The 21,152-nt window shown below is 51.0% G+C and overlaps 1 protein-coding gene across 2 annotated transcripts in view; it reads right to left on the bottom strand.

Moving 5' to 3' along the window:
- MAN1C1 (mannosidase alpha class 1C member 1) overlaps positions 1 to 21,152 on the bottom strand; it is a 151,079-nt gene that overhangs the window by 70,827 nt on the left and 59,100 nt on the right. For both annotated transcript variants that reach the window (XM_069575011.1, XM_069575010.1), the window contains exon 2: positions 16,421 to 16,517. In XM_069575011.1, the coding sequence (XP_069431112.1) occupies positions 16,421 to 16,517 (97 nt within the window). The remainder of the gene's footprint in view (positions 1 to 16,420; positions 16,518 to 21,152) is intronic.

Consider the following 21,152-nt stretch of genomic DNA (forward strand, 5'->3'; position numbering starts at 1 on the left):
ATTTTCACGGGATCAGCTGGAGGTCGGGGAAAACTGCAAAGTCTAAACATTCTTCGTGTCATAAGTTTGTCAGCTGTGTTGAAGTCGACAAGATGCTTACCCAGCATCTCAAGTCATATGCCCAATTGAAGTGGTTAAATGTGTAAGCTATAATAACCACTGCAAAGATTTCATAAGCCTGTGCCCAGGGCTTTAGCAAGCCTGCCTGCCTCTTCTCTCCACACCAGGAGTGGCACAGCCAGACTGCCCAAGAGTGGGTCGCAGGAGAGGAGCCACTGGTTTACCCACCGGCCCATTTCCAGCATCTGAGCTGTGGCCTGGGGCTGGCACTGGATGTAGGGTCAGTCAGAAGCTGTGCCTGCTTCAGGAAGCAGATTATACTACAGAGCACGTTCTTCCAAGAGAAAAACACAAATCCAGCTTGTGTTACCTCACAAAGGTAACATCGGAGCTTGGAGGCAGCAAGGAAGAGAAAGGGGATAGATGGAGAGAGAGGCTGTCCCACGACTCAGCCTTGGGAGAGAGACGGGGGCCAAGGCTTCCTAGGTTCCTGACTGGTTCCCACGATGAGAGACAGGAGTGGAGATATGCTGAAGGTGTAAGGAGCCAGGTCAGTGCGCCAGGCAGGGGTCTGCAGGGGACTGGGCAGTGGGGTGGGCACTAACAGGGGGAAGGCGGGGCCCCACCAGTGCCTAAGAAGATGGACCATTTGTGACAATACAGCTCCTTTGAGGTTTCTCTTATCAAAAGCATCCAAAATCCTCTCCTTGACCCCACAGGAAGGTGGGGCTAACATACATCCACACCCCCAGCCCCTTCTGAACCACACTTTAGAAAGAGCTCACAGTTACACTGTTACCTGGGGGCAGGGTTAGTTCCCAAGTACCATGTGGCGGGAAGGCACTGCTTTTTCATGACTGCTCTGCCTGCCATTTGCACAGGCCATGCTCACTGAACATCTGTTGAATGAACCCCTAGACGGGCTGGACCACTCACCCCACATGGCTGCTCTCCAGACCACCGCAGCCTTCCTGCTGAACTGGAGACTGGCCTTCAACATCCAATGAACTGTGAATCCCCCCTCATCTCACCCAGGTGGCAGATTCAGCATCCACAGTGGGGCAGGGGGCTCACCCTGGCCAAAGGCACCACCTGGGCTGAAGTGTCTGCGAGAAAGGGACTGATCACTTCGGGAACCACATCCTTTAGGCCTAGGAGGGTCCCATGGGTCCTAACCCAGCCTGTGTATCAGAACCACCAGTGGGGAGAGTCTATTTTTAACACAGGTTCCTGGGCCAGATCCAGACCCCTTGAATCAGAATTTCTGGGGATAGAACACAAAAGTCTGCATTTGCAAAAGCCTATGGGTAATTCTGATGGTTTTCCCTGGTAAGAGCTACAAATTGGTCCACACTGCTCATTTCATAGACAGCAAGACTATGCCAAAGAGAGGGGAGAAAGTGTGTTGTCCAAGGTCACACAGGCAGAGCAGGGAGGGGACCTAATCCTCCTGCTTCCCCTGGCAGCTCTGACAATATTAGTAGTAAAAAAAAAACTACTATTTATCAGCTACTACTATTTGCGGCGCTAACTCCTTCATGTGTATTAACCAACTGAATGCTTGCAGCCGCCACTCTATGCCACTCTATGAGGCATACATTATTATTCCTGTGTTTTCCAGGAGAGAAAACTGTGGCAGAGAGGTTTACTTAATCACCCAAGGTCACACAGCCAGAAAATGGTGACAATGGTGATGAGGCAACCTGTGACAAACCTGTGCTCTTGACCCGTTGGTATAACTGCCTTCAATCACCAGGAGCCTCCCTTGGATTTTGCTTCCTCCCCAGTGTGCAGAACTGCAGACTCTGGGATGCTCTGGGTACTGGTCTCTGTGGAGCTGCCCAGCTTTGCACCCTGGATGGGGAAGACAGAGCCCCAGCCCAGATCCTGGGAGCCGGGGGAGCCCAGAGAGAGAGTCTTGCTTGCCAAGGGACCTGCTTTTGCATTTCCATCTGGGTCTGAGTATGGTTCATGTCCTAGGAATTCAAGTCCCCTCAGATGAAGAGTTGACTCATTAGAAAAGATCCTGATGCTGGGAAAGACGGAAGGCAGGAGGAGAAGGGAACAATAGGGGAAGAGATGGTTGGATGGCATCACTGACTCAATGGACATGAGTTTGGCACGCTCCGGGAGATGGCAGAGGACAGGGAGGCCTGGCGTGCTGCAGTCCATGGGGTCACAGAGAGTCGGACACGGCTGAGCAACGAGCGACAGCAAGAGATGAAGCCACACCCCAGTGGAAGGAAGGCCCCTCGCTGCGGATTAGGGTGAGAACAGAAGAGGCGGTTCCCCCGGACGGCCCCTGCGACAGCATCTCAGACAGGGGCGAGTGCCGTGCTGTAAGAGCCCTGTCTGAAGGGTTTGAGCTTTTGTCCTCCTTGGTTTGGGGAAAACAAGTAACTACTCTGGCTTCACTTTTTCAGCCCAAGGCAGGGCAGAAGGACACCATGGACCAAGGCCAAGCTGTGTCAACAGAATCTCTGCAGCAATCTCCTTTTAATCAATAAACATACACAGGCCCTTCTTTGCCCTTCACTAGTCCTCTGGACACCCCAAAGCACCATCTGGGCCTGATGACACACTGCTGTCACACAGGGCAGGGGTGCAGGGACTCCTGGCCCATGGGGGGCTCACAGTCCCTGGGGCAGAAGAAAGAGGACAGGGGAGCTTTGGAGGCAGAGAAGCCTGGGTTGGAACCGCCGCTCTGCCTCTTTGCAGGCCTGGGTTGGTTAGTTCTTTTCAGAGCCTTGGTTTCCTTGTTACAGCCACACCTCAAAGAGGCACCATCAGGAAAAAAGGAAACTTACGAGAAGGTTCCTGTGCTGGCAGGTGGGCACCTGCAGCGACTCCTGCCAGCGCAGTTCTAACAGAGACAAAAAACCCTGGGCTGTTGGCAGGTGTATTGCCGGCATTCCTGACAACACTTCTTATCAGGAAGAACTTTCCATGGACAGTGAGCAGGTGCAGGCTTTCCCAACCCGACTTTCACAGGTCCAACCTTGGTAAAATAAATAAACAACTCAAAATAATCTTTTACGGTTGCATTGGTATAAAGAAGCTGGATTCATTATTTTATATTTGCATTTTCTTCTGATTTGAAAAGAAATCAAAATGAAAATACTTTTGTAACCCAGGCACTGCATGTCAGGGAGAGGTCAGGCCCTGCACAGGGAATGCCTAGCTGGATACGGGATGCTCAGACAAGATCTCTTCCCTTCAAGCCCGCAGCCTCTCATCTCCACTCCCACCAACCACTCTTGCATATGAGCACCAACATTCTACCCAGCAGGACCCCTTGACCTTGGTCTGAGCCGCTCCCTAGCCTATAGCAGAGATTTCATGGGTGTCTGTCAAAACCCTGAGCAACTCTGGGGTAGGTGCTGCCTGCTCCCGTATGACTCCTCCTAAGTGCCACTGTCTGTGACTCCCCAGCAACAAAACGTGGGGAATGTGATGAAAACGTTTCACATAGTCTCAAGAACTTGCTCAGCAGCTCTCGGTCAACACTGACGTCCTCTCTCGCAGCTGCGTCATTCAGGCGCGCGTGTTCTGTCCGGCTGCACAGGCAGACATCATTTGTCTTTTCTCCAGTGAGCTCATCACGTTGTTCTTTACACCCTCTCCCCTGCTCCAGACCTGGCTCAGAGCCCAGCACATAGTAGGTACTCAATGCAAAGCTGCAGAGCTGAATGAAAACTCTCCATGTCCCCCTGCGTTCTCAGTTGCTTGTTGCAAAATAACATTCTGAGCAGCTGCTATTTTGGGAATGGGTTGTTTAGGGAGTGGAGTCCTGGCTGCTAGACATGGGAAGCAGGCAGAGGGCCTCAGGCATGATGGCTCCCTTCCTCCCTGTCCTAATCATTTGCTTGGTCATCGGTGGGATTAGACAACAGCAATTATCCCACATGGTCTAGTCCCAGAATTCAAAGTTACTGGGGGAGAAAATACAATTGTGCTTTATCCAGTCATTAAAAAAAAACACAACAAAATAAGAGCAGTGGATTTCAAATCGCCTTTCAGACTTGATGAAAAGAAAAACAAACTTGAGTATTAGCTTCAAATTGTGCTGACAACACACTTCCGGATCCTTTTGTCCTCCTCCAGGCTCTTTTCAGAATTTTTCAACAATTCCTATTGATCCCTGCGTGGTTCTCATGCTGACCATTTATGGCCCCTCTGCAGAACAGGGAACGGTTCGCCGGCCTCAGAGGCCCCTGCGGGAGGTAGGGGATGTGAAGTCCGGCCCCCACCCTCCAGAGGAGTGGCCACCACAGCCCGGGCAGCACCTCTCCCCCCGTAGCTGATCAGCCAGGCTGAAACACACTCCAAAGTGGCCCAATCACCCTGCTCCTTTAGGACCTAGAAGTAACACGAGAACCCATATGCCAGAGGCCCAAGGTGTATGGTGGGGAGATGAGCCCAGAGAGGCGGGGAGCTTGGCCTGGGTCACACAGCAGACTGGTGGCTGAGAAGCCATAAGAAGCCGGGTCTCCTGGCTTCTGGGGTCTGGGGTGGGGAGAAAACACTGGGAAGCATTCATGGGACTCCCTTAATATGCCAGCTGCCCACAGAGGGTCTCTCACCATGCCCTCACCCTCTCAATCCACAAAGAACACCTTTTAGACTCCAAGGGGCCGTAGTCTTGGAGAAGGCAGTGGCACCCCACTCCAGCACTCTTGCCTGGAAAATCCCATGGGCAGAGGAGCCTGGTAGGCTGTAGTCCATGGGGTCGCTAAGAGTTGGACACGACTGAGCGGCTTCACTTTCACTTTTCACTTTCATGCACTGGAGAAGGAAATGGCAACCCACTCCAGTGTTCTTGCCTGGAGAATCCCAGGGACGGGGGAGCCTGGTGGGCTGCCATCTATGGGGTCGCACAGAGTCGGACACGACTGATGTGACTCAGCAGCAGCAGCAGGGCCGTAGTCTTGCTCCACCTCCCCTTTGAGGTCTTTGCACATGTGTTTCTGTTCCCATGATCCCGCTCTTATGCTCCTTTCATGCTTCAGCCCTCAGCAGAGGCCACGTCCCCTCCGCACTCAGGAAATCTTTCTGAGGTCCATACCTCCAAGGATAAGTTAAGGAGCCCTTGGTATGAGCTTATACCTCGCAGCACTCATATTGCCTTAACGGAAACTGCAAGTTCATGCGTACATCTCCCCGCTAGCCTGGGACATCCATGTGGGCGTCCATCTTGCTCCCTGGTACTTGCCCTGTGTCTAGAGCAGGGTCTAGTGGCACACAGTGGCACAGAATGATCACTGGCAGATAAAGAAATGGTCTCCTGTGTTCCAGGAAGGTGTCATCATCCCCATTCCACAGAATAGAAAGCTGAGTTCAGAAAGGAAACGCTCCAGTTTACCCAGTGAGTGAGTGGAAGAGCTGGGGTTTGGGCAACTCAAGTCTCCTGACTCCAAAGTCAGCATTTTCACTATTAAGACCCCTTTCCAAGCCCAGTAACTGAACTAGAGAAATTTCAATTCGTACCATCTTGGCTTGTGTGTCACAGCCAAGTGGGCTGGGAAGTAGAGAGGCCACCCATGGTGCTGGGGAGACAGGGTGGGAGCGGGGAGTGAAGGAAGCCACTGCTGACCGTTCGTTGAGCTGCAAGGAGGCACTTGAGGCAAGCTGGCCCGAGAGCCTTGATCTGCCAGTAAGTCCAGGCAGGAGGGGCAGAGGCCAGCTCCAGACCAGGGCTGAGCCAGCAGCACAGGGCGGCTCTGCTTTGGGGAGCACAGGCCCAGGAAGCTGAGGCTTTGAACGTGGGGTGTGGTGGGATCTTGATTCAGGGGGAGGCAGCATTCAGCAGGAGGTTAATACTGAGCACACTGAGGACAGCAAGCACTAGTGAGGATCGTAGAACCAGAAGCTCACACACAGCTGGCGGACTGCTGGCTTATCCTCTCTGGAAAGCTGGCAGCATTCAACTAAAGCTCAACGTATGAACACAGTAGGACCCAGCAATTCAAACCCTGGGTAGATCTCAACATAGATGACTGCTTGTTTCCACCAAAAGCATATATCAAAGTGTTTACTAACTTCAAATACTCTTCATAGCAATGTAAATGGTGCAGCCACTGTGGAAAACAGTAGCAGTTCCTCAAAAATTTGCACGTACAGTTACCATATGACTCAGCAATTCCATTCCTGGGCACATACCAAAAGAAATAAAAACCAACATTTCATACACGAAACCTTATACATGAATGTTCATAGCAGCATCATTCATAACAGCCAAAGAAAAGCAGACACAATCCAAACATCCCCTGACAGCTAAATGGATAAATCAAATGCGGCATGCCCATACAGTGGAATATTACTTGCCAATAAGAAGGGATAAAGTACTGATATCTGCTACCGTGTGGATGAACCTTGAAACATGCTTAGTGAAAAAAGCTATTCACAAAAGGCCAGTTTTGTATGGTTCCTTTTATAGGAAGTGTTCAAAATAGACAAATCTGGGGACTTCCCTGGTGGTCCAGTGGCTAAGACTCCATGGTCTAAATTCAAGGGGCCCAGGTTCAATACCTGGTCAGGGAACTAGATCTCACATACCACAACTAACAGTTCGCACGCTGCAACTAAAGATCCTGAAGGCTGCAACTCAGACCGGTGCAGCCAAATGAATAAATAAATATTAAGCAATAAAAAAAGAATAGACTAATCTATAAAGGGATAGAAAGCAGATCAGTGGTGGCTTAGGGCTGTTGGGGAGGGAGGGTTGGCGAGAAATGGTGAGTGACAGCTAAAGGGTACAGAGTTTCCTCGTGGAACAGCGAAAATGTTTTAAAACTAATTGTACTGATAATTGCAAATATAATCAATCACTAAATTTTCAACAAACAAATAAACAAAAAGTGTTTATAGCAGCTTTCCCATAATTACCAAATACTGGGAACAAAGATGTCCAGGAACAGCAGAATGGGTAAACTTGAAAAAGAATGAACCCTTCATGATACAATTATGAGTGAAAGAAAGTAAACCACAGAAGTACATACAGTGTGATATGAACTTATTTTTTTTTGGCTGCACCTTGAGGTATGTGGGATCCTAGTTCCCTGACCAGGGATGGAACCTGCCCCGCCTGCATTGGAAGCATGGAGCCTGGACTCCGCTTCCACTGGACCAGCAGGGAAGTCCATGATAGGAACTTTTAAAGCAGACAAAACAAATCTAAGGTGATAGGAATCAGAACAGTGGTGGCCCTTGGGGATCGCGGACCAGGAAGTATCTGGGGGAACATTCTAGGGATAACAGAAATGCTCTGTCTTGATCTGTGGGGGTGGTTACAGGAGTGTATCTACATGTGAAACTCACTGGACTGCGCGCTTAAGATTTGGGCGTTTTATTCTAGCTTACAAGTTACATCTCAATTTTTAAAAAGTATTTAATTAAAAAGATAATGGCTCAAGTCACAGGACCAGGGTTCAAGTCCTGGCTGTCAGGCCTTCCCGAGAGTCCCTGTCCCCCTGTGGCTCTTTCCCCATCTTTAGACACTGGACCAGATGGTTTTAAAGACTCCAGCTGGCACGGACAGTCTGAGATTCTGTGAATTCACATACCTATTTGTCACTGAGTTTGCTGGGAAATTTGGCAAGTGCTCGCCATCAATGTGGTGCAAAGAAAAGAAGGCTGGCTGTCTGCTGTGGGCTCTGCCTTGTTTCCAAGGAAGGGAAGGTCTTTGGAAATTGGGCAGGAACACGTCACCCCCAGGAGGGAATGTCAGTTTCAATATGAATCATCTTATGCATCGCCAGTAACTTCCTCTGGGAATAGATACCCTGACTCACTCCTCCCCAACAGGAGCAAGACTTGCCACTAAAATTTCAGATTTCAAGAGAATCGGTATATCCCAAATAGCTTCTCCGAGGCAAAAAAAAAAAAGCAATCAGCCTAGTAACCAACCAAGAGTCACAGAGAGGACACTGAGAGCCCAGGGTGCAAACCTCTTTGTCCTAAAGCAGAGACGGGGCCCAGAGGAGGTCGCCGGCTCACTTGGCTGCTGGCGCCAGGGCTGGGACGGGGACCCAAAGCTCTGAGCCTTGAGTTTTCTTTTTACAACAACCTGCTGCTATATTTTCTAAAGAAATAAATTATGCTCTGTGCTGGTGGGAAGCCTTTTAAATGAAAAGAAAAAGAAAACAGCCAAGATGCATCTTAATTAGAAACTGCTTGGGGGAAAAAAACAAAATCTTTGTGGGGAGGAGGGTGCAGAGCAGCGGGCTCTGAATGGTCAGCTGCCCAAGAGCCTGAAAGTCTAGCGGGCTGATACAGAGGTAAGCCTGTTGCTTTGCTAACCACCCAGGTGGACATTCTGGTCTTTAGAAGGTGGCCAGGGAAGGTGTCATTTGAGGCCACAGGGAGGCCACCACGGGGGACAGAACATGACCAGCAGTTGCCAGAACTATCTGTCCTTCACACGCGTGGGGTACATACTTTCACCCTATTTCCCTCCTTGCACTAAAGGCCATTTGCCAGTGACCACCGCTTCTAATCCATTTCCTCTGAGCTTTGACAGCCTCTGGCTTCCGGATGGAGCAGCCTGGGCTCCTCAGACACGTGACTACCGGGAAGGTCTGTTTGCTGCCCTGAAGCCTGACCCAGTCTACCCAAGGAATTGCGACATCATCACCTCCGCTGAGGCTGATGACAGTTCTTTCTCAAAACAAACTCCAAGCTTGGGTCAGGAATGTGCACCACGGCCGGCCAAAATCAGGGAGCGGCATGGCCTGACATCAATTTTCCAAGAACTAAGGACACGTGGTGTTTTGTTTTGTTGTTCAGAAAAACAAAACAAAACAAAACCCAAACCTCTGAAAAACAAAACCTGTAAGAACGGATATGGCATTTTCAACCAGATAAGTCCAAGTGCCCTGGTACTTGACAAGACAGGAGACAGGAAAAGGACTGGGAAGGGTTATCTGCACTTGGGGAAGAAAAATCTACTGTTTCATGAGGAGTTGCTAAGTGCAGGCTCTGTACTGGGGGGACCAAGGCCTGCTGGCCCCCTTTTACAGGTGAGTAAACTGAGGTTCAGAGAACTCTCTCTTGTCCAGTTTAAATCAGCAAGTAAACCTGAACCAGGGATTTGAGCCTGGGCACATCTCCAAAGTCAAAACTGCTGCCACCCAGAAACAGACTCAGAGACCCATGGAAACAACGTGGAGATCCGTGGAAAATGGGGAAATGACTGATTTCCCCAAACAGTCTGCAAAGCGTGCAGTTCCCCTGGCAGCCATGCTGCAGTGTGTGTGTGTGTGTGTGTGTGTGTGTGTGTGTGTGTGTGTGTGTAACACTGTGAACCTTTTGTGGAAGGCACTGCTAAGTCACACGCCACAGCACTACTGTAAAAATGACATCTTGGGGCCTGGATTGATTCCCTCTTCAACATCATATTTGCTCCATTTACAAGGCAAAGATGATTTTTCCCCCCCTCTCTGCCAAGGCCAAACATTCCCGGGCTGTGATCTGAAAATCGTGCTGTGTTCATTTTAGCTCTTGACTCACCCAAGGCCATAAATCATCCCTCGAAATGGGGATCTGGTTGGGCAGTTCTATCAGGGATTCAGCAGGTAGAGGCAAAATCCAATCCGGGGCTCTCACGGTCACCCGGGGCCGGCTCAGAGATTCTGGCCACACAAGCACCTCTATCCTCCAAAGGGAAGATGCCCGAGATCACAGCCGCTGACAAAGCAGGACTGCTGCTCTTTCAGGGTCAGCCTGCTGACTCCTAATGCACTTTGTGATGGGGGAGGTCAAGGCAGCTGCAGAAGATGCGAGCACAACAGGGCCAGGAAGAACGGCTTCAGGGAAAACAGGGCAGGCAGAGACTGCAGGGGGCAATTCATTCATTCGACAATATTTATCGAGAGCCTACTGTGTGCCACGCACTGCTGTTTTTCTTGGGATGTAATTATTCTCACAATTATTTTACAATAGACACAATAATAACAGCAGTAGCTTACTGTTAATGGTGCATATGGGCAAGTATATTTAAGCATATGGGCAGGTTTTCCACACATCAACTTTTACCTAATCCTCGCCACTGCTAGGTGAAGTAGGTATTATCCTCATGGTACAGATGGAGAAACTGAGGTGCAGAGAATTTAAGAATCTGGCCCAAGGTCACATGACTAGTAAGTGGCAGATCTGGGATTCAAACTCAGGCTGGCCTGGTTCTCAAATCCATGGTTCATCAAATCCATCATGCTGACAGCCAATGGTATGTTTTGCCAAGTAGGTGTTTTTAGACTGTTGGGCAGAGATAAAATATTTGCCTATGGTGGCAGAAAAGAGGGAAATCTTAATGTTTTTCCCAGGCCCTGTATGGTCAACTGATGTCAAATAAGTCATGATACCTTCGGATGGGTGGCTGCAGACCCTGACCTGAAATACAGGTCTTTCTGAGTTCCCTGAGGGCCGTGGAGCAGAAGAAGCAACACCACCCACCTGGAGACCATCCCTTGGCTCTGCTCCCTTCTCTACAGATGCTCATGTGGTCACTGGGAGACAGGGCAGTGTTGCTGGTTTGTGGACTGGGCTTTGGAATCTGATGGAGCTGTGATCAAGTCTCTGCTTGATTACTGTATGACTAAGCAAGTCCTAAAACTTTTCAGGCCTCAGTTTCCTCATCTGTGAAATGGGGATAAGCGGATAATTCATATCATAGCAGAGCTGTGAGGAGGACATGAGAGAAAGCAGCTACGGTGCCAGGTGTAATACATGTACAGGAAGCAGGTGGGCTCTTGGCCCCTAAATCATACACCTCCTAAAAGACAATTTACTCTTGCTAGAGTTCTGAGAAAGTCCAGCTCCTGGTGGTGATCTGCCCAGAACCACAGGCCTTGCTTTGTCAACTGGGCTAATCTCAGAGTGGGTGGTGCAAAGAGCACAGGGCTGGGACTTCGGCCTCCAGAGTTCAAATTCCAGGCCTACAATTAGCATGCTGTGTCACCCTGGGCAAGGGCCTTCCCTGCTCAGGGCTTGGTTTCCCCACGTCTGAGATGAAGGTGTTGGACTTGTCATCAAAAGGCCTCTCTGGTGGGGACCTCCCCAGACTCTGTATCCAGTACTGATTTCCCCCACTGCTGAGGGAGAATGAAGGTTTTACGATGGCTCTTCTTGGGAGGATTAATGCTAAGTGATTCAAGACTGGCAGCTGGCACTGAGTGCGAGGTCTCATTTCTCTCTTGGAAGCCCTTCTGCTAGCAGGAGGCCAATTTATTCCACAGCCTTGAACCCTAACCTTCCCTTGACTTTTCCCTGTTAAAAATTTCACTGTAAGCTGTTTAAATGAAAGGGTGAGAGGTACACTGCCTACCAGTGGCCTGCCCACTCATGATCTGCCATGAGCACTTGAGGGCTGCAGGGAACAGTGCAAGAGGGATCAGGGCTGGGAAAGCCTTGGAGTCCTCATGTGGGTCCCTGAGCCCAAGACACTTGGTCACAGCCCAGTCAAAGTGGGAGAAGCGCACACTGTCCTACAGGTCTTACATCATCCTCATAGTGGCTGAACTGAAGGATGCTTCCTATGTGCCAGCTGTGGATACAAGCACTCCTCACGTAACTCATTCAGTTCTCAAAACAATCCTGTGAGTCGACATGACTGTCCCCACTTCATAGCTGGAAACTGAGGCCCAGAAAGGTTAAGAAACTTGCCTAAGGTCACACAGCTGAGAAGTGGCAGGGTAGCAAGCAAGCCCAAGCTGTCTGGTTAGAGTCCGTGCTCTTCAGCTGACTGCTTTAATATTGCCCCAGGTTCTAGCAGCAGCCCCTTTTACAGGTAAGGAGGCTAGGCCTCTGAGTACTGAGCAAGCTGCTATACTTTATAGCATCCCCAGCAGCGGCTTTATGGCAGGCTCCTCTACACTCCCCTCCTCGAATATGTTCTTCAAGTGGCGGGCTCACCTCTGTGACTTCACAGTGATGAGAGCATCGCCACTGCGTGTCGGTTGTGCCCGTGAGGAACAGGCCATGTCCTCCCTGCTGGCAGCTAGAGGTCTTGAGGGCATTTTCTGGCAGAATCTGCAGAGCAGGACTGTGGTGAATTGAAAGCCACTTTAACACTCAATTGTTCAGGACACAAAAGCTAGCTTGAGAGGTGCCTCCCCCGGAGGCCTGACTCTCCAAGTGAGAACAGATTCAGGAAGGGACACGCGGGCGGCAGGGAGGAGAGATTCAGTTAGGTGAGCTGCCCCGTGTGGAGCCCAGGCTTCGCGTCCGATGTCCTGGCTGCAGCCCCTGTAAATCCTGCAGAGCCAGGCACTGGCGTGAACCCGTCACTCCTCCCCGTATGCAACTCTCCTGGTCCTGCAGGCCTGGGGAGGAGGATGTCAGAGCCCATGCCAGACCAATACGCACCAGCATGCAGCTCAGGGACCCCGAACATCCACCCAGCTGGGCAGAGCATGGTGGGGACGGCTGACAGCTGACCATGCCCTGCAGGGCTCAGCTTCCAGTGAGGTGACTGATGACAGAGGCTGCCAGAGCCCAGGAACGATACCACCCATAAGCCCGTATGAGCCCAGCAAAAGCAGCAGTGGTGTGACAAGCAGCTTAATTCAGGCCAGTCCATCTCCCACCTTCTAGAATAGTCTGGCTTCCAAGTCTCTCGTGGGTCTAACCCAAACTAGAACCTCCTCCAGGCTCCTCAAATGCCCCGAAACCCTCCTCCTCCGGGGGTGTTCCCATAAGCCTCTGTACCATCAGATCCATTTGCGGCAATGATAAGCATAACTACCACCTATTAAGACAGTTCTGTTGGGAAGCCCTGGGCTGGGCTGCGGTTATGTTTTCCTTTTGTTTTTTTTTTTAAAGATGCATTTATTTACTTTTTTGGCGGGGTGTTGTGCTGGGTCTTCGTTGCTGCACACAGGCTTAGGTGTGTGGCCTTCAGTAGCTGGGGCTCACGGGCTCTACAGTGTGGCCTCAGTAGGCACGTGGGCTTAGTTGCTCCGTGGCGTGTGGGATTTTCTCAGACCAGGGATCGAACCCATGTCCCCTACATTGGCAGGAAGATTCTTAACCACTGGACCTCCGGGGAAGCCCCTGGGATAATGTTTTCATTAGTTCCACTTTACAGAAAACTCAGGCTCAGGGAGAAATGCCTTGCCCAGGGTGACTCAGATAGGAAGTAGTCAACTTGCTGGGCTCCAGGGGCCCAGAACCACAAGCCAGAGAAGGACTGTTGATCCCCTCTAGTTGTCCCTTATTCTGAGAGCACCTAGATGACCCCAAAGGGGCCCCAGTGTACCTCTTGGCAGAGCTGTACCATTTACCCCTGTGTCCCCAGCAGTTAGCGCCAGACGTGGCGTTAAACAAGCAGCTGCTGAGTGAAAGGACAAGAAACCAAGGCTAGTTTCTCCTTGCCCAGTGCCTGGGGCCTTGCATGTCCTCGTTTCCCAGGAGACAGCCGCCCAATGCGGCTCAACTGCTGGCTGCAGAAGGCAGGCCTCGCTTCACGCCAGGACTGCCACGGGCATGGGGTGACAGGGGTGCCCAGGGCCTTGCCAAGGCTGCTCATGGGAGACAGGGGGCCTTAGCACCCCCGTGGGCTCACCTGGGCAACTGCCAACCACATGTATTACAGTGGAGATCTTAAATCACTCCTATATACCTGGCCCTTTGTTCAGGGTGTTCCTGCACCCTCTCATAGCAACCCGAGTGTGAAAGATGAATGAACAGGAGCCCAGAGAGGTCAAGTGACTTGGACACACAGAGAGCTCAGGGCAGAGTGAGGACTTGCACCCAGGTCTCCTGGTTCAAGATCCAGGTTTCTCTGCATCGTTCCAGGCTGCCCTCTCTCCCTCAGGCTCCGTGATGGGAAAGCGGTTGGAGGGTTGAGATGTACATCACAGGCCCTGAGGGATTTCATAAAATGGGACTTGGTTCAGCCCAGTTCCTCCCAGTATGGTCCCCAGTGGGTGCCCCCTCTGTTCCCATGAGTGGTCACAGCAGTAGCTAAGCCCACGCTCTGCAGTTTCAGAAATCAACAGCCTCCCGTCCACCTCCACCAATTTCCTGAATATTTGCACCCCATGCAGAGAGGAAAGGATTACCTCCCTCGATGACACTAGTAACCAAAGCTCTAACAACTCTGATGAGAGCCACACTGGCCATCTTTCCCCAGGGCTGATGTGGGTATTGGGGAAGGTCCATGATCTGGGCAGGGAAGGCAGTGAGCCTCCAAAACTGGAATCCACACATTTCATATTTGGGGTTAAAGAAACATCTGCCTTCCTCCTTCCAACTCAGAAGTCCTCTCTCCAACTCAGGAGTCCTCTCTCCAAACCCGTCCTAAGACAACATTTTGTGCACAAAGATGGTAACAATGTGCTATTTCTACTGGTGAAAAATTGGAAAGAACATTTGTCCAACATCAGTGGAATGGTTAAATGAATTATGGCACGTCAAAGCAATAATTGTATTTAATAAAAATATTCTCTTTTTTTTGGCCATACCACATGGCGTGCAGGATGTCTTAGTTGCCTGACCAGAGATCAAACCTGTGCCCCCTGCCATGGCAGAGTCTTAACTGCTGGACCACCAAAGAAGTCTCCCTGTTAAAAATATTCTTTATGAAAAACTTTACATGAGTTAAGGAAACACATGAGGTAGCATTAAGTTAAAAAAACAAGGAACATAATATTATATCGGGAAGAGGGAAGAGAATACTGAAGAAAAGATTGAAAGGAAAGAAGCCACAGCATGTTAAAAAGCAGAGACATTACTTTGCTGACAAAGGTCCGTTTAGTCAAAGCCATGGTTTTTCCAGGAGTCATGAATGGATGTGAGAGCTGGACAATGAAGAAGGCTGAGTGCCGAAGAATTGATGCTTTTGAACTGTGGTATTGGAGAAGACTCTTGAGAGTCCCTTGGACTACAAGGAGATCCAACCAGTCCATCCTAAAGGAATTCAATCCTGAATATTCATTGGAAGGACATGTTGAAGGTGAAGCTCCAATACTTTGGCCACCTGATGTGAAGAGCTGAATCATTAGAAAAGACCCTGATGCTGGGAAAGACTGAAGGCAGGAGGAAGGGGATGACAGAGGATGAGGTGGTTGGATGGCATCACTGACTCGATGGACATCAGTTTGTGCAAGCTCTGGGAGTTGGTGATGGACAGGGAGGCCTGGTGTGCTGAAGTCCATGGGGTTGCAAAGAGTCGGACACGACTGAGCAACTGAACAACAACAAAGCCAAGATTTCACAGAGACTGCATCTATGTGGCAGAATGAGTTAATTTTTGCCAGCGTTACACTTTTGATACTTTCTCTATCCCCTACATACCTATCATAATTAGAGGAAAAAAGCAAGATTCACCCAAATCACACCCTCCTACTCAAGGGACGTGAACTGTCTGAACAGCCTGAAGGGTCAGGATGCTGCCTGGCGTAGATCCTGCCTGAGTCTCTTTTCACATAACACAAATACGCATGGGAGGCTTTTCTTTGTAAACCTGCTTCTGGAATTTTTCTGGAGAATTTCATCTGACTTAGGTCTTTGGTTCTCGGTGTCAGGAGTCTGTGCTTCTGAGGAGTGGGAAATACAGATGAGGAGTCTCTGTCTCCAGCCCTGCTCTGCCCAAATAGCTCCTGTCTCTCAGGGAAGGAGAAAGCCCGGTGCCTCCAGCATCTTCTCACGTGAAAGGCCTGCAGAGAAGGGAGCTGGCAGTTTGTCCAGGAATTACATTCGGAACCTGAAGCCGTGCCGGCAATGAGGCACTCTGCAGACTCTCCAGCTGAGAGGGGCTTTCGAGGCTCTGGGTGAGGAGGATCTTGTGGTGGCAAAGGGCAGAGAGGTCGGGCAGTGAGGCTGCAGGTCAAAGTCAAGCTGCTAACACGCAGCAGCACCAGTAGGGCTCCCTAATGTGACTGTGTGTTCATCAAGCCAGCCGGTGACAGACATGCCCCCAAGACCCTCAAAGCAGTGTGCGTGCCCAGTTTATCAGAGGCATGTCTGGTTTCTCTAGGCAAACATCCCAGATCATTTTACAGCCTCTTGAAGGAGCGGATTTAAACCCCATCCTGTGTCCTTCAGATCTGCCTGCCTTCTCTGTGGCAACACGTGTCCATCACTCACTGTCCCCACTCACATTTCCAAGTCTGTCTGCTCTGAAAATTAACAACAGGTGCATAGAAAGAAGAGCGTGCGGTGAGGGAGAAGCATGTGGGTTTCCCTCAAACCTAGAAGGCTCAGCAACCTAGACAACCCCAAAGGGAACTCACACTTAGGAGCCTCCAGGTCTAGAGAAAGAGGGACACCACTCAGGAGGCAAAAAATGCCAACAATGAAACTGTTCTCGAGCAGGGCTACTGCTCGGCCCCCAGGGGCAGGGGTTCTCCCGAGGTCAGCTCACCGAACATGTTGCCCTCGTAGCCGTCTCTCGTGAGGGGCCGGAGCTCGTTTTTCCCCATCGCGTAGCGCTTGTAGCTCTGCCAGGCGAACCGCATCATCTGTAAGAAGAGCAGAAGCAGAGGCTGAGCGTGGAGAGTCGCGGCGGCACGGGCTGGCCGCACGGCGTCGCCTCCTGCAGCGGGATCTGAAACCACATGGCGAAAACAATCTTCCGCACTGAGGAAGACAACTTCCTCTCACCGCCATTTTCATAGTCACACCTGGAAGACCATTCTCCTCAGACCACCCCACGCATCCTGTGTCTACCCACGGACTCCACAGAGATGACACAAATGATACTAAGTACCTTCTGGCCAACTGGATGTGAGTGCCACCGTGGAAAGACACCTCCTCCATGAAGCCTTCTTGGACTCAAAGTGACCCTTTGAAGGGAAGGAAATGAAACTCCCAGAGGGATGTCTGTTAGAATCTAATAGAACCATCCCCTGTGGGAGGAATTAACTCCCGTTTTGTAGATAAGGAGACAGGTCAAGACAGGAGGTAACCTGCCTGGGGTTACCCAGTGAGTCAGTGAGAATGCCAGGACCTGAGCGCATACCCTCTGGCCCGAAGTCTTAAGTCTGTTCCCTGAAGTCACTGCAGGAGTCTCCTTGAACTCCTCCAACACTTGGCTTGGCTGTCCCAGGCCTCCGAGCACCCCAGTGGGTCACTGTTAGTTTTCGCTTCACTGGCTCTGGACCATGAACTCTTGAAAGCCATTAAACTATACTTTGATTGCCTCAGTTTCCCCAAAGCACCCTGCACAGGTCTTGGCAACGAGTATCTGTCAGCTCTGTCTCCCAGTGCGTGCGTAAGTTCTTACTATGCTAAGTCACTTCAGTCATGACCGACTCTCTGCGACCCTGTGAACTATAGCCCGCCAGGCTCCTCTGCCCATGGGATTTTCCAGGCAAGAATGCTGGAGTGGGTTGCCATGCCTTCCTCCGGGGGATCTTCCTGACCCAGGGCTCCAATCTGCATCTCCTACACCTCCCGCATTGGCAGGCGGGTTCTTCACCATGCACACCATCGTTAGGTGAATTATGTCAGCCCCTTGGGAGCATCACAGAAGCAACCTTGTCCCCTAACTGCACTTAGCACTGGAGGCTGGAGGGATGCAAGGTGACAGTCTGTCCCCAGCCCTGCTACCCCACCCCTCCCCGGGTCTGCCTTTTGCTTTTGACGGCAGGCTGAAGGAGGTGGACAGCTGAGCAGGGCTCTGGGGTGACCACAGGGTTGAGGAAGGGGCCAGGCCGGGCAGTGGAGGCACTCCTGAGGGACAGGGAGGTGGGAGGCAGCCTGGGCTAGTGGAAGGAACTCAGGCTTCTGGGCCAGGGAGGCCTGGCTTCTAATTCTCTCTCTGCCACTATCTCTTTGATTTTGGCAAGCGACTAAAAGTCTCTAAGCCTCAGCTGCCTCATCTCTGAGATGGGAATAACAAGGCCTGCTCTGCCACAATCCTGAAAGGTTTAAATGAAAGCAAGTAGCTGGAAATGCCCAGTTTTCGACCTGACACAGCAAGTGATCAATAAACACAAGTCCTCCTTCCTGCTCAGCTGGTAAAATACCAATTGGCTTCTCCAAGCCTTATCCATCCACCCCTCCTCACATCCACCTTATTAGTTCTCAGACTTGGTCTGCATGCGCGTCACCTGGGGAGCTTGTTAAAACAGGCTGTTGGGCCCCATCCTTGAGTTTCTGATCCAGCAGGTCTGGGGTGGGACCTGAGGTTTTTGGCTAAGAGACTCCCCCCGGTCCATGGGCCACACCTGAGAACCACTGGTCTACTGTGTGTGTTTATGTCTACTTGTCAGCTCACTTCCAGACACTGTCTGGCACCCTCTGCTTTTTCCCTTCGGTCTCCCGGCCCACCTTCCAGCTTCGGCTCTGTCTTTCTGGACGATGCTCCCGGCACTCTCCATGCTCTGCCACTCCTGGTGCCAAGCCACGTCTTCCAGGCACACTGTGGCAATAGCTACCGCCATGCTCACCACTGGGGCCCAAACACACAGACCCAGAGGGCAGGCCTGCCAGGGCTATGACCTGTGCTCTCCATGAAATCACGATACTAGCATAATCTAGTATTATCTCTCCACTTCAGGGATGCTGAAACTGAGGCTCCGAGACGGAAGGTGGGCAGGGAGGCACAGTCAGTAGGACTGGTGGTGTGCAGCCCTGTCAACTCCCAGGCCAGCAAATCCCACCTCCGGGCTTGGCCTGCTCTGTGGCTTCCCCTGAGACACACATGTGAATGTCATGGTAACGCATGCCAAGCACTTGGCACCGGCTCTGGGTCCTGGTTCTATTCCTCTGTTATTTTCTACTTATCTTGAATTGGCAATAAGGGAAACTAATTGCTGGGTAAGAGCGCTTAAGGGAGACCAGCCTCCTCCCTCAGGCTCTCTTATTCTGGGGGGAGGCCCTCAGTTAAGTCGTGGGGGAGGTGGCTGGGTAGGGGAGCAGCAGGAGGCTGTTCCAACATAGATGGCAGTAGCAGGAGGAGGGCGAGGACCAAGCTCCGCCCCAAGCCCCGCCTACTAGAGAGAGAGGGAAGTGGGTGTGCAGCGGTAATTAAGAGGACCATAGGTTTCCACGCGTTCTCAAAGGAGCTGTCACTGCAGGGACGTGGGGATGTTTGGATCATGGCCCGTTCTCACAGTCCTCCCCATCAACGGAGGGGAAGGAAGGCACACACAATCCCTGCGTCACTGGGACAGGATTCGGAAGGCAGTCAGAGCTGCTCGGTCACACACACATGTGCCGAAGGACACACAGACCCTTGAAAGCTCAGCCTAGTGTCTGCACCTTGGGTCGCCAGCCCAGGCGCTGGACGAGCAGGGGTGACGGGAAACCTCACAGCCAGGCAGTCTTTACTTCTCTTCCGCACCCGCCCTAACCTACCAGGTGGCCTGTCCTGTGCTTGCCACAGTTTGGGGTGCAGTCATTATGCGATTGCTCCCCAGTCCCCTTCCTCCACTTCCAACTGCTCATCTTTCAAGTCTCAGTGGAAATTTGAAAGGGGATGTGTCTTCTGAGTAACAGAAGCGCTCAGGAGAAGGCGAGTGTCTCAAGGGGGGCTTCTGGGTGCACGCTGCGCTTCGTCGCTCAGTCGTGTCCGATTCTTTGCGACCGCATGGACTGCAGCCCGTGCAGGCTCCTCTGTCCGTGGGGATTCTCCAGTCAAGAATACTGGAGTGGGTTGCCATGCCCTCCTCCAGGGGATCTTCCCAACCCAGGGATCGAACCTAGGTCTCCCACACTGCAGGTGGATTCTTTACCATATGAGCGACCAGGGAAGCCCCAAGGGGAGCTTCACAGGCACCCAAAGGTCCTGATGGACAAGTAGGATTGTGAGGACACCAGAGGATAACCCTGGAACTGGTGCTGTGTGCCCTGGGCAACCCCTGGGCTTGGCTTTAGAGATGGACGGTCCCTGGCTTCCAGTTTAGGCAGTTCTAAGGCCTGAAAGGTGACCTGGCCACCTCTTGCCCAGTGCAAACTTCTTAATAAAAGGCTAAGTAATCTCTCTTTGAACACTGTGAGTAATGGGGTGCTCACCATCTTACCAGGCAGCTCATTCAACTGCGGAATTTCACAAAGTTCTTAATCAATCCAAATCTGCTTTTCCCTGCGGGCCATGTGGAAGACAGCTCATACGCTCCCACCACACATCTTCATGCAGGAGCAGCCAACTCTCAAGCCACTGTAGGCTGCCTACTGGCCACGGAACAGACCAGCTCCTTCAACGGTTCCCCTGATGGTAGAGCTCTGAATCCCCTGAAACTGCAGGCACAGATCATAACATTCTTCCAGGGTGCCCAGACTTTATCACCCATTTGTAAAGGTTGGTTTTTGGTAACAAGCAGAAGCCCAAGTGCAAACTCTCCCTGGTCCAGATCTGGACCAGACTTTGTGAGTGTGGATTTGCCATTTGTCCGTAATAACTGCATGTCGTTGGACTCTGCATACCATTCCGTGCTGTCAGGATCTTTCTGGAACCAGATCTTATCATTCAATGTGCGTGTGTCTGCCTGTTTTGGGTATTTTGGCTGCTTTGATGGCTCTGCCATCTGCATCTCCCCCAAGTTTTGGACAGAAATATTCAATGGCTGGGCTGAACAGAGAATCAGGGGAACAGCAGCACGGGCCCTTCACCTGACTCCAGCCTTGCTCTCTGAGTGTCATCTGTCAACACAGGAGGAATCGGCCAGACAATCAGTCCAAGCTCCGTGTCTCCATTTTGTGTACAAAGATATTGTAAAGGACAGGACCAAAACACAAAAAACACTCTGTCCCAGTACAGAGAAAATAGAGGTTTTTTTTTTTTTCTTTTAAAGAGAAATCAGGAGTTAGACTGGTATGATCTGCTCTTATGAGAACCCATTTTGGCCCCTATGGGTCCTCCGTTTTTGGTTCTAAATGCTTGCAACTCACCAACTTAAAAACCTATCAGTTCCACTAGGATGGCTGTAATCAACAAGATGGACAATAACAAGTGTTGGCCAGTCTGTGAACAAATTGGAACCCTCATCAATTGCTGGTGGAAATGAAAATGGCTGCAATTGCTTTGGAAAACAGTTTAGCATAAAAAGGTAAACACAGAGTATCATGTGACCTCACAATTGCCCTCCTCACTGCAGACCTGCAGGGAGCAGAGTTGACACAGCAGGCCTGAGACTTCTATCCCTAAAAAG

Source organism: Ovis canadensis, chromosome 2, assembly GCF_042477335.2.
Source record: "Ovis canadensis isolate MfBH-ARS-UI-01 breed Bighorn chromosome 2, ARS-UI_OviCan_v2, whole genome shotgun sequence".
Taxonomy (NCBI): domain Eukaryota; kingdom Metazoa; phylum Chordata; class Mammalia; order Artiodactyla; family Bovidae; genus Ovis; species Ovis canadensis.